Genomic DNA, 13367 nt, shown 5'->3' with positions numbered 1-13367 from the left:
CCCTCCTGAGCCGTGTGTCATGCGGTTGACCAGGGGCCGTCGAATGACTAATTCCTTAAGACATTTTCTGTTCTGTATTGTTCTCTCCAACTTGTCCACATGGCGTCTTTTTAAAAATTATCCACCTTTTGTTGTTTTCATTTATACCTTTTCTATGACTTAGAAACTGTTACAGTTTGGAGTGTAGGGCTGAGAGCATGCTAATGAGTGGGCCATCCCGCAGTTCTGTGAAGCTGTGTGCGTTGTATGTGTGTGTTCTGTGCTGTCGTTTGTTTGGTGTGTATATGAATGTGATCGTACCTGGTTGTGCCCAATGACTCTCTCCCTAGTTGTGGGCCCTAAAGAAAAGGCACTGCATCCTGAGTTAACAGCGGCCTCACTCCTAAGTCACATGCTCCAAACCCCACATTGCTAATTAGAAATGAAAAGCCTGTGCTTTTTAGAAGGCTCGTTTATGCCAACAGGACACATTTATTAATACTCGGTGCCATAATTTGTTAAGAGCTGTTCCACCGTTCCTAATGGGCTTTGTGCTCAGATGCATTTGCCGGCTGTTGTTATAAACGGATATTTCCCCTTGGGCAGTAAACCACAGTCCAATTTCAATTTCCTTTTAACTCATTTACTTCACAAAGATCTAATTTAAGACAGATTGGGTAAAATAGCCTTGGACTTCATGGGCACCAAGTGATTGTTGCTTAAGAAGTATTCTCATAAAGATGCTCGAGCGCCTGCTCCCCTCCCCGCCCCCCCCCTGCCGGGTTCTGAAGGGTCTGGTGCTGGAGCCCTGTTGAACTAGGGATGCATCATCTTTTCTGGATCTTACCATTTGGCAGTGATGATAGAGGTTAAAGAGCCACGTAGATGCTTTACATGTTCAACTATGGGGCTGGGTGCAGTGGCCCACGCTTTTAATCCCAGCACTTGGGAGGCAGAGGCAGGCGGGTCTCTGTGAGTTCGAGACCACCCTGGTCTACAGAGTGAGTTCCAGGACAGCCAGGGCTACATAGTGAGACCCTGTCTCAAAAAACAAAAACAAAAAACAATTCAACTATGTAATTTTTGTCAGTGAATTTTGAGTCATGCCTGTTTATGTTCCTCATCGTCCCGTCACTGTGGTAAATACTTGAGAATATCAACTTGAAGAGTCAGAATGATGCTTTCGGTGGGTCTAGTCCATGGTCAGCTGTCTCCATTTTCCAGTCCTACGGTGAAACAGCGTCCTGAGAGAGGGGGCAGGGGAGGAAGGCTGCTCACCTCACAGCACCGAGGAGCGGCGGGATGGGGCCAGGAACAGTTAGACCTGTCCAGGGCGTCCCCTCTCATCGGTCCACTCCAGCTCTGCCCTGCTTCCCAGTTCCCACCACCCCCAGCAGGGCTGTGGGGTTATAGCTGTAACAGTGGATTCGATTCACCCAGGCACTGGGTCAGAGCCCTTACGATCCAGTCTCGTCCTAAAAGCCACACCTCTGATCACCGCTGGCACCGGGGACCAGGCCTTCAGTCTGCAAGGAGTGTCTCCCACCCAAACCACGGTGCCGTTCCGCACCCCTCCCATCCCCGCTGCACTCTGAAGAGCGGAGTGTAAAAGTCGGGAGGTAGTGCAGGCCAGCCGGTGTGTCGCGCTCTGCCACCAGAGGCTGCCCCTGCCACTCACCCCTGGTCTGGAGAGACTAACGTGAGAGGGTGAAATACCTCCCCAGAGTTCTGCCAGCGGCCGCATCGGTCAATAGGGGTAGTGGGTTTCCTCCTCGGAAGTGTGGCTTGCCGCTTTTTGTACTTCATCATGGGTGTCTTGTGAAATGTCTAAACTGTAGCATCATCGATAACAAGGCTAGAAAGGACTGGCCACGTCCAACCAACAGGCTTCTTGTCCACTTTCTAAATGTGGAAAGTGAATCCTGGGAGAAGCCGTGGCTCATCTGACCACACAGCTAGGGAGGGAAGCGGAAGACGGCCCCAGATGTTTCAGGACGTGAGCTGAGACATGATCTGCTTGCTCCCTGGTGGGACAGGTTCTCTGGACTCTTGTGAAGACTCATTCAGCCACCTCTGGAGGGGGGAGTTAGCAAGCTCTGTTTTAAAAAAAGTTCTCAGATAATTCCAGTGCAGCCAGTCTGGTCTTCATTGGCCAGATCAGGGCTGCCATCTGGCTTGTGTGGCCCCCTGGCTAAGTACGGCTTGTGAAACCTGTACGAGGTCCGTGTATCCACAGGTTCTGCAGGAGACATCCTCTTCTGTTTGTTTGCTTGTTGCCCGTGGTTTCTCTGCACCTCAGTGGCGGGCAGCTGTTGAGAGGCCGCAGCCCACAGTGCTTCCCACCCATGCATGCACAGAGGAGCCTGCAGCACCAGTGTTCACTGGGAAATTCCTGAGCTTTAGCTGCGTTGGTCCGGACGCCCTCCTGCTTTATCCAGAAGGCGTGTTTAAGAAACACTCCGTGCAAATTATCAGTAAATCTAATTATTTTAATGATAGAGCAAATTATAGAACAACTCGCCAATGAAAGTGTAGAGGATGTGCATCTGTTTCAGGAGTTGGGTGTACCCAAGATGACTCTTATTTTCCAAGTAGAGAAAAGACTTCATACATGGTGGGGTAACCCTCAGTTTTCTGGTTCATCGCTAGAACACTGGCTAGTTTTTCAACTAACATGTAAGGACTCCATCTTCTCAATGTCTTTTTTTCCCCTCTTCTCTCGCCTCAGATAATAGACTGTTCATTGACACACAGACAGCATTTATTGAGTACTTTCTGTATACAATAGGAAACATCTCCCATGTGACCAACCCAGGAGACAGACAATAAGGAGTAAAGAGAGTAAGGTTTTTGGGTTTTTCTTTTCTTTTTAAAGTCTTATTACTTGTCACTTAAGGTGGGTGGGCAATTTAGTAAAGGCTTTAGGAAAAAAAAAAAACAGAAAAGGAAAAGAAAAGGTGAGCTTTAGGTCCTGGTGCATGGACCAGTGGGTTTTTCCCCCCCATTATTCTTAGCTACTTTATATGGTATACCCAGGAGCTCAATTTTCTCGTTTACCAGTGAATCCATCCCCCATGTCAACCTCATTCTGCCTTGTAGTCATGGAATTACCACCCAGTCCTGCACAGCAGAAACTGTGAAGAGGCCCTGGGCCTGGCATAATGCACTGCTCCTTGCCACGTGGCCTTTATGGGTGGTGTCCTTCTCCTGAGCTTTTGTAAGCTGCACACAGGCGGAGAATTCCTGCTTTACCCATACTTTATGGGGACGTTATGAAGCTGAATGAGGAGCCTGTTTGAAAGGCCTGGCATTTCACAGAGAGCGTTGCTATAGAAACACAGAGGGGTACAAGGACTTCAGGAAGAGGGAATGGTGTGGCCCATTTATTTCTTTGGGAGGCCAAGAAATGGAAGAACCAGATCTCTGCCCTTGACCTGTTTTAAGCTAACCCCAGATCTTCTGGTTCCACTTGCTTTTAGAATTGGGCTTTTTCTGGGGATCCCAGCAGAGCCTGTACGTCCTGGCATGGGAAGAGGGTTAGCGTAGTGATGTGTCAGCCATGGGATGGGACAGGTGGGCACTTCTGAATGGACAGAGCTGCGTGCCAAAATTGCTCTTCTGGTGGGAGAGGCTATGGTGACTCTGGCAGATGAAGAGAATATAAACTAGAAGATAAGAAGAAGAAAGAACTTGAGAAGTCACATGCCAGCACCCGTTCGTTGGGAGTGTGTGGACGGAGCACTGTATCTTTCGGAACTGCAGAGGGAAGCCTGAGCTTGGCCCCTGCCTCCAAGAGGTTCAGACTGAGTTTTAAGGAGAGAAGTAGAGGAAAGGGGAGAGGAAGGAGACAGGGAGATGCTGGCTGGGGGTCCCAGATGGTGCGTGTTAAATTCTTGTCAGTGTCTTTGTTGTGAGAGGATGTTAGATTCTGCTGGGGCATTTCTGCCTCTGTTGAGGTCACCGTGTGCATCCCTGATGTTACCAGACTGTCCCAGTGCTTGTTCTCTTCGGTGAGCTGTCTGGGCTGTATTCATGTGGTCAGATACTCAAGCCTCCATGGGCTGCTAGATTTGGTTGCTAGTATTTTTGGTGAAGCCTTTTGTGTCCATATTACTAAATCCTATGAGTCTATAGAGTTCTCTCTTCCTGTGACGTCATTGCCCGATTCTGTATAGAGTAACCTCACAGAATGAGTTGGGAATTATTCTCTCTCTTCTGATTTTTTTGGAAGAGTTTGTGCTAATTCTTTAAACATTTGGTAGAATTCATTAGTGAAGCCATCTGGTCCCTGGGCTTTTCTTTGTGGGGTTCATTTTTTAATGCTTGGTGCAGAAGAGTATTTATAGTACAGTCTCACTTGGGGAAAAGACTGTTTAAGGATAGATCTGTATGCTAATGCTTATAAAGAAAAATTCTGGAAGGATATTTTAAAAACTGGCAGTAAAGATTACCATTGGGTAATAGAATGGAACTTAATCATATGTTTTTAAATTCTAGGCATATATCATTCTAAATAAAAACAATTTTAAAAAACTACTTGAAAGTGACTTAAATTTGGCTCCTTGCTGTCTGTATTTGCGCTGGCCTAACCTCCACAGGGACTCCCTGTTTGGTAGGCTCTGCATCTGTCCCCAGCGCTGCTGACCGCTCTGCCCTCTTCTGTCTTCTGTGGACACAGAATTACTTGTCAGCACCCTGAAGACAATACAGTTATATGCAACTTTACCTGCCTCGCTGCTCCCTCTGTCCATCCCTCCCGTCTTTATCAGTCTCTTCCGGGTCCTGTTCTCCTTTGTGAACACATCCTGGCTCACTTTCCTTTTTTATTACCCACAGGCAGTCTAGGGTGTGTGGGGATCCTCTGTCCTGCTGTCCCTCATATTTTTGTGGTGAACTTCATACTTACCACGCCATCGTGATTGTAAATTCACATATGTTCTCCGATAAGTATAGTTCTGTTCAATTTTGTGTACACCCCCCCCCCGCCCCCGGCTCAGCACAATGCTTGGCACAGGGTGAGCAGAGCCCCAAGTTACACGTTGCTATAGCCTGTTCCAAGGACATGGGGTAGTTTGGCTTGATAGGAAGATTGATGCTGGGAAACACAAGTGAATGGTTTGGGCAAGGCTGGTGTTGGACGCTCTTAGAGGCCGGACAGAGGACCGGTGAGTAAACCCTGAATGAAGTGTTCACCCTCCTCACTTCCTTCTGCTTTGCCCAGCTCCTTCTCCTGACAGGATGACTCTGACCACTTCCTCCACATCGATTCCTCCCCTGCTCTAACATTCCTGCCTTCTCTGTGTCAGGGTTAGCAGAGCAGAGTGTTCATGCTGATTGTCTTCCTGGTGGGAACACAAACTCCTCAGACGAGGGCTGCCTCGTTCACCAGTAACGTTTAAACCCCTACAACACTGACTGACGCAGAGTTGGTACTTAGTCATCACTCCTTGAGAAATGAGTCCTGAGCGAATGAACTCTAATCCACGGTCTGGACTTGGCAGACAGTGTGCAGAGGTCTCCAGATGTGAACCTGCTGGTACTGTGGCCGAGATTTGTATACAGCCTGAGGGCTGGGTGCTGCCGGGGAGGGGAGCGAACAGACGCTGTTTTGCCTTAAAAACCAAACAAGAGCAAAGTTCTAGGTACCTTTAAGTGAGTTTATTTCTTACCTAGAAAAATGTTTTGTGTGGTGACTAATACTCAAATTTTAATGATTTCTCTTTTTCTTTCTCCACAGACCTTTGTAGTATTAAACAGAGGGAAAACTCTCTTCAGATTTAGTGCCACGCCTGCCTTGTACATTTTAAGTCCTTTTAACCTGATAAGAAGAATAGCTATTAAAATTTTGATACATTCATATCCTTTTCTGCACTGGGAGTGAGTGGTGCAGATCTTGCACAAATTGAGAGTGTGCTGACTGTCTTGTGTATTGTTCACCAGGATTGTAGCTGGCCACTGCCCACCCCAGCCAGGCTTAGGAACCAAGTCCTGCCACATCCCAAGCTCAGCTTCTGCAGACTCTTTTTTAAAAGATATTACTGGAGTCTAGAGTTTTGTTAATATCATTATGAGGGGCTAATTAAGATGTTACCCTTTTACTGAAGTCTTGGCTTTTTAGCAATTTCATTGCATTATTAATTCAGCTTGTTAATGTATTAATATCGGATACAAGGATTTTTTTTTTTGAAAACCACATCTTGAATTACAAATAGCTGAATGAATGCTTTAGAATTTTGTTTTTTTTTTTCTTGAGCAAGGAGAGTACAAAGTACCTGGTATTTCTCAGATGAAATCAACTCGTTGGCACAGAGGTTTAGATACAGGTTGTGGATAAATAGGTACCTTTTCTGGGATTCGCTTTCCCCTTAAGTGGGAAAGTGCCACCCTTTACATCCTATTACTCTAGAACACAGGACACGTGACAGATGATCTGATGGGTTCAGCATCTTGGCCCAGTGACTAAACGTGCACGATTGGCACTTCATTTCACGGCACTTCGTCACATGCACCGAAGAGTGCTGTATCCTCCTGGGAGGCCGAGGAAAGCCCAGGAGCAGCTGAGTGGGTCAGGTCAGAAGTGTCTGCCGCTTGGACCTTGGTTCTGGAATAGATGGTGCCACAGCTGTGAAGCTGTGAGGTTTATAAGAAGTAGGTAATTTACAGTAGACTTTGTCCCTTTCAGGATCAGAGCTAGAATGTGTCTTTCTCTCCTGTCCCTAAAGGATGTGATTTTTCCCCACCCCCAAAGGTACTCCAGTTGTAGAGAAAAAGAAAGTCCAGCTAGAAGAAGCATTGTCTTCTAAACTCCACTGATAAGATAAAGATAGAAATAGCATTAGTAGGAGAGAGTGAGTTCACGGTGAATGCACTCTGGCCTGATGCGGTTGGAGTAACTCCTGCTGGTGTTAAACTATTTAATTTCTCTCAGTAGACAAGAGCAGACAGGGCTAGGGAAGGTCCTGGATGGCAAGGGCACCTTCACTATGATCAAACTGACTCTCACTATTACCCAAGTCTCAGAACTGTTGGGGCTCAGGTGCCTCAGAAGTCTGTATCCAACACACCACACTGGTTTTCAGGTAGGATGCATCAATGCACAGTTGATTGGACTGTTGCCTGTAAGATATTCAGTCCCTTGGGATTAGAGGAAAGTGATCATCAATTACATGTAGATTTTCAAGTAACTAATTACCAGGATAATTAGCAATACATGCATCTTGGGGGGAAAAGTGTAGATTGACTTTCTCTGATGGCCTTGGGGTCTTTGGCCACTTCCGGGTCCTGTTCACAAAGTTTTAGGTATATGGAGGATTGCTCCATAGCTGACGTGGGGAGTGGCAGGTTTATCGGAAAGGGGTGGGCAGTCAGTGATGGCCCACAGGCAGGAGAATGGCGTCAGCCTCACCTCCCGGCCAGGCAGGCTGTCCAGGGCTCCTGTGGTGACAGTGGCCAGTTCCCCTGTCCCTTCGCCTTTTCCTCCTCCTGGGTCTGCCTCCCGACAGACAGCCTGTTGCTTTAGATCCCATGAGACCTGGTATAAAGTGGGTTTGCTTTCTGGTTTAAAAAAGAAAAAGTAGAGGCCAGGCCGGGTTTTGTATGGCCCCTTAACTCCTTCCTACAGTGTTCAGCATGATCATCATGTGCACTATCCTGACCAACTGTGTATTCATGACCTTTAGTAACCCTCCCGAATGGTCCAAGAATGTGGAGTAAGTGGCTTTTTATTTGCTTGTTTGGTTAAAAGATTTTTGTTGTGCTATTCCACAATTTATCCACGGAGAAGAAGAAATCATTACTGCAGGGTATCGGGGGTGGGGGCGGGGGCACCGAAGAGAACGTAGAATTCAGCAAATAGACTTAGGAATGAACTCTAGGAAGCCAGTCAGCTCTGGGAGGGACTGCCCTTCCTCTCTAGCAGGGGCTTTGCCGTCCTGCGTCCTCCAAGGCCAGCGTGGCTCTGGGGTCTCCTTGCCTGTTCCAGAGTGATCCTGATCTGGGTGGAGCACCAGTCGGGTGCTGTGGGCATGTCAGTCAGCGCCAGCCAGGGTTCTCTATCCCTGGCACTGCCGTGGGCCTTTGTGTGGTGTCTGGGTGGGACGACACCCCGGGCAGGTGTCACCTCAAAGAGGTTCGCTGACGTTTCTGCCAGGACTGACCCAGCTGTCCGTGTCTTTGACAGGTACACATTCACAGGGATTTACACATTTGAGTCACTAGTGAAAATCATTGCAAGAGGTTTCTGCATAGACGGCTTCACCTTCCTCCGAGACCCGTGGAACTGGCTGGACTTCAGCGTCATCATGATGGCGTGAGTTCCTGTCCATGTCACTGCTTTATGGATATGACTGCGTGTGAGTGTGTGTGCGCGTGCATGTGCGTGTGTGTGTGTGTGTGTGTGTGTGTGTGTGTGTGTGTGTGTGTGTGTGTGTCTTGAATGGCCTTGCATGGTGGTGCAAGTAAATGTGAGTCTGTGAGCTCATAGAATGGAGAATTCTTTTGTGTTTTTCTCTTTTGAGATATAGTCTCATGTAGCACAAGCCATCCCTGAATTCCCCTTACAGCCTAGGCTGTCTTGAGCTCCTGGGCTTCCTGCCTCTCCTCTGAGGGCCGGGATTACAGGCTGGTGTGACATACCTGGCTGCAGAATGGGGAGTCCTTGGGTAACTGTGTCTGGCCATGGGTTTTTGACTGTGGTTCTTGCTTGCAAGCCCTTCTTAGTTTTCAGACCCACGTTTGTGTGGGAGAAGGTGAAGGGATGCTTCACAGCTGGGAGGCCAGCAGGCAGTGGCTCCTCGTGGCTCTGCCCTCATAGTTTATGCCCCTTTATGGCACTGACCAAGCTCCTCACATCCATCACTTAGAGGGCCTCTTTGAAGGCATAGAATGTTTCGGGTGTAAACTTTTGGCTGAAAACGCATTTGAGGTTTTTGACTCAAACGTAAGCCAACATGTCTAGACTAGCACATTCAGAAAAGTTACTAACCAGAGCTCCCAACTCCCACTAGAGACGTGGTGGTTCTCCACAGGTATGCTCGCTGCATCTGGCAGTTGGTATTGTTTCAGCTATGAAAAGTTTCTGTTTGAGAAACTTAGCTGAGGAGAGAAGAGTTAGACAGGCTCTAATTTTTTTATTTTTGTGTTAAGAAAGTGCATTGTCGTTTAAAGGGAGACTTGGAGTGGGATATAGGTTGTGTGTATGAAGATATGTGAAAGGAAGAAAACATTTTCGTGTGTGGGGGGCTGAGTATCAGGAGGTCCACGGTGAACTGTGGTTGAGTGGTGTGCATGGAATAGCTGAAAACAGACCTGACTCTCGTTCTATGGAGACGATCTCTACTCTCTAGCGTTATAAAATATACACTGGTGTGCACTTCAAACCTGTGTCCTAGCTCGGACAGAGCTGGTGATAAAATGGGCACATAACTCACCTCATGAGCTGGATTTTTTTCTTGAGCCCTACTTTTATCTGTCACAGGATGAACCTTCGTCTGTAGACATGACTGCAAACGTAGACATAAGCTCCTGGAGAAGTCCCCCACCCCGCCATGCAGGCATCTTGTCCATTGTCAACAGGGGGTTTGTTTTTGTGAGGCTCCTGCTACAAAAGGTTGTCTGTTTCTTGTGAAACAGACTGTTTTGTTCACAGAACTGGGAACATAAGTTTTTGATCCCTCATGGCCTTTTCCCTTTGCTGGGGAAAAAAAAAAAAAAAAAGGTAAATGGGCCAATAGTAAAGTCACTGAAATCTGTGCATCCCACACTGGTCTGAGAGAGCAGACCTCAGAGAGTTCTAATCTGTCAGTTCTTTAGAATATACTTCTCAATTCTTCTTGCCCATTTTTTTTTTTTTTTAAAAAAAGATGTGTTCCTTTCCGGGCTGTGGTGGCGCACACCTTTAATCCCAGCACTTGGGAGGCTGAGGCAGGCAGATCTCTGTGAGTTCGAGGCCAGCCTGGTCTATAGAGTGAGTTCCAGGACAGGCACCAAAAGTACACAGAGAAACCCTGTCTTGGAAAAAAAAAAAAAAAAAAAAAAAAAAAAAAAAAAAAAAAAAAAAAAAAAAAAACCCAAACCAAAAAAGATGTGTTCCTTAAATGTTTATATTTTGAAATTTTGCTTTTTCAGGGACAGAAAATAAAACTGTAATTTATACATAAGACCCTCACTTGCCCTGTTCTCAAACCCTCCCCCAGTGGTCCCGTTACAAGTTAACTTTGGTTTGATTCTGCAGGTATATAACCGAGTTTATAAACCTAGGCAATGTTTCAGCTCTGCGCACTTTCAGGGTACTGAGGGCTTTGAAAACTATTTCGGTAATCCCAGGTAAGATGGCCGGGGTTGGTGTCAGGTGTGGTTAGGGCCCTGATGTGACGTATTGTGCTTTTTGTTTTGTTGTGGTTGTGTCTCTTTTCCTTTGGTATTTGTGTGGTGTCTGTGTTTGTCATTTGTGTCTGTGTGACCTCCCTTACTACAGATATGTGACAGAGTTTGTGGACCTGGGCAATGTCTCAGCGCTGAGAACATTCAGGGTTCTCCGAGCTTTGAAAACTATCTCTGTAATTCCAGGTGAGCAAATGCGTGCACCAGGCTGGTTTTGCCACACTCCTATTTTCCTCCATTCATTTCGTCCGCCACATTTGAAACTGGTATCGGCACATTTGATACGGCCTTGCGCTCTGCATGCTTCCCCGAAGAACTGTTCTCTGGAATGACCCTTCGGTCCTCAGGCAGGCTTCTCTGAGCATGCTTGCCAGGCATGCAGCCCTCATCCCATCCCTGCTTTTGAAAACAGCGCCCGCTTACAAACCCGCTGTGCCGCACAGTATGTGAGGAAAGCTGTGTCTTTGTATATGAATCATCTGAATCGTGGCCTCATGGAATTACAGTGACTTTCACATCCACTCCCATCCCATTGCTTGTGATTCCAGAGTTCCTGTAGCATGGTTTGCCAATTGCATGTTATTCAAAGACTTGTACTTTTACTGGTACCGCACTAATGTAACCATTTAATCAAGAAGCGACCTAACCAGTTAACTAGTCACTTCCGATTAGTTAAGATAAAAAGTCTTGGAGTTAGTGAGTCGCTGTCTGTCATATTCGACAACTGTCATGTTCAGTAGAGGGAGACCCAGCAGACATCTACTGTGAGTAGACTCAGAGATCACGCTCAACTGTAAACCACAGCAAAAGCACATACAGGCGCCGTCGTGAAGTCAAAGGTACAATATCAGCAAAAGCTGAGACACTTGAGGGACAAAAGGAAACTAGAGAGTGGCTTGAAAATTAGTTGCAGGACAATCTCTTGAAAATATTTGCCTTTTGCTTTCGCCTGGTTGACCTAGTCCAGTGGTTCTAAACTTCATGAAGGTTTTTGGTCCCTTTGAGACTCAGATGAAATTTCAGGCACCCCCACATCCCGCTACCCATCCATGCACTCAGGTTAAGATTCCATAGTTTAAATCATTGCAGCTGGACAATAACCTTTCTAAGAACCAGACTTGAAATCTAGAAGGAAAGACGTGTTTAAGGCTAAGACGGGCAGTAACCCAGCAGAGGGGAAGGACTTTAGTTGTGGTCAGCGGTGCGAAGGGACACTCCCTGAGTTCAGGCTTTCCACCAGGTGACCTGGAAACTGGTGCTGAGCACCATATTCTGATCTGTGGTCCATCCCCTGGGGCTGATTTCAGAAATCGTTCTTCTGCCCTCTATGTAACATCGTGTCAGTGACCTCGGCGGCGAACACAAAGACAGAGTTGTGAAGAGGGTAGATTGGGGTGTGGTTTACCAGGAGTCTCCCCTTAGGCAGGCCTGGTTCTGAGGCAGCTGGGATGCCAGATCTTTACTTTCATTTTTCCTTTGGTCTCTTTCCTCCTCTGGCCCCTTTAAACACGATCCCATGTTCCCCGTTCATCTCCCCCAGCACACTGCAAGGCATCTGTCTCTTTATGTTCCTGTGATCTCAAAACTTCTCTCCCAGAGTTCAGTGGAAAGCTGTGTTCTGTTCACTAACTGGGGCAGCAGATGCTGTCTATCTCCAGCCTGGCTCGTCACGGCTGTTTTTGTCTCTGCTGCTTTGGAGGAGGTAGTTTCTGCAAAGCAATTCTTATCAGGTTACTTATACTCCCTAGTTTTATGTGTGTGTGTGTGTGTGTGTAAATATGTAGTGTCTATAACACAGTGTATGGTCCACAGAAGTGCTGCATAAAGATTGTACTAGAAGCATTTACCATTAAAAAAAAAAAAAAAAAAAAAAAAACACAGCAAAAGGTTTGTGTCAAGATTTAGACATTGTCTGGCTTTGGGTTCCAGCCCTTTGCTCTCCAGTCTTACCGTTTGGTGTGAGTCAGAGAGGCAGCTAGTGGGCCTGTGTGGAGTTCTGAGCTTGTCTCTCATTCCCTGGAGGGCTGTTGTCCTGTTCCTACCTGCAGGTTGTCCATGTTCCCTTCCAAGGCGGGTCACTTTGTGTGCGTCATTGCATCAGGGTCTATCTCTTGCTTAAAAGTCAAAGTTACTTTTATTCCAGCTTGTTGAGCTGGGACACAGTGGTCCTCAGTCAGAGCTACAACCATGCATACAACTTGAGAAGGATTTTGCTCTCCACCTTCTCCTGTCTCAGTTTAGAGCTTAGACTTTTCCCCAGGCTGCCCAAACTACAGAAAGGAAGCATGGATGTGTTGTTGACTTTTCTGTCACCGGGACAAAATATCTGATGAAAGCAACTTAAGAAGGAAGGATCATTTTGTCTCACAGCGTAGAGGAATACAGTCTGTCAGGAGGCCACTGGTCACACCAGGTCCACAGCCACCTCAGTAAAACCTGCCTGGACACCCTCACAGGTGTGGTTAGATGGTTGTCCCCTAGGTGATTCAAAATCTTGACAAGTTGACAATCAAGGTCAGTCGTCTTGGAGGGTAAGCGTGGGAATGGCGTGGTGTCTATAGCTTTCAGAGTGGTCTCTAAGTCTTAGCTCCTTCGTGATCATTGCCCAGGCCAGTGCTCCTTTTGCATTTTGGTAGCCATTTTAAATATGTCGGGTCAGCCAGGACTCTGGACTACATGATAAGGAGTTTTAGTTCACATTAGCCTTTTGTGTAAGAAATGTTCCTGGGTGATGATGGTGACACCTTTGAGACAGGCAGATCTCTGAGTTCAAGGCCATCTAGGGCTGTTACACAGAGAGACCCAATCTAAAAAGAGAAAGAAAGAAAGAAAAGGAAGGAAGGAAGGAAGGAAGGAAGGAAGGAAGGAAGGAAGGAAGGAAGGAAGGAAGAAAGACCATAGAATCTTCATGACACAAAAGACCAAACTCAACATACTGAGCCTTTGTTTGTTTGTTTTGTTTTGTTTTGTTTTGTTTTGCAAGACAGGATTTCCCTGTGTAGTCCTGG

The 13367-nt window shown here is 46.8% G+C and overlaps 1 protein-coding gene across 8 annotated transcripts in view; it reads left to right on the top strand.

Annotated features, from left to right (window-relative positions):
- The window catches only part of Scn8a (sodium voltage-gated channel alpha subunit 8), a 184150-nt gene that overhangs the window by 76416 nt on the left and 94367 nt on the right, over nt 1-13367 (top strand). For 5 of the 8 annotated variants that reach the window (XM_037197355.1, XM_028874539.2, XM_028874541.2 and 2 more), the window contains exons 3-6: nt 5717-5835; nt 7599-7688; nt 8159-8287; nt 10454-10545. In XM_037197355.1, coding sequence (XP_037053250.1) covers nt 5717-5835; nt 7599-7688; nt 8159-8287; nt 10454-10545 — 430 coding nt within the window. Of the gene's footprint in view, nt 1-5716; nt 5836-7598; nt 7689-8158; nt 8288-10210; nt 10303-10453; nt 10546-13367 lie in introns of all 8 variants that reach the window. The other 3 variants (XM_028874542.2, XM_028874540.2, XM_028874538.2) reach the window with 1 other exon arrangement.

This window comes from Peromyscus leucopus, chromosome 20 (assembly GCF_004664715.2).
Source record: "Peromyscus leucopus breed LL Stock chromosome 20, UCI_PerLeu_2.1, whole genome shotgun sequence".
Classification (NCBI taxonomy): domain Eukaryota; kingdom Metazoa; phylum Chordata; class Mammalia; order Rodentia; family Cricetidae; genus Peromyscus; species Peromyscus leucopus.
Note: the sequence above shows the minus strand (reverse complement) of the source record. Positions and strands in the feature narration are given on the sequence as shown.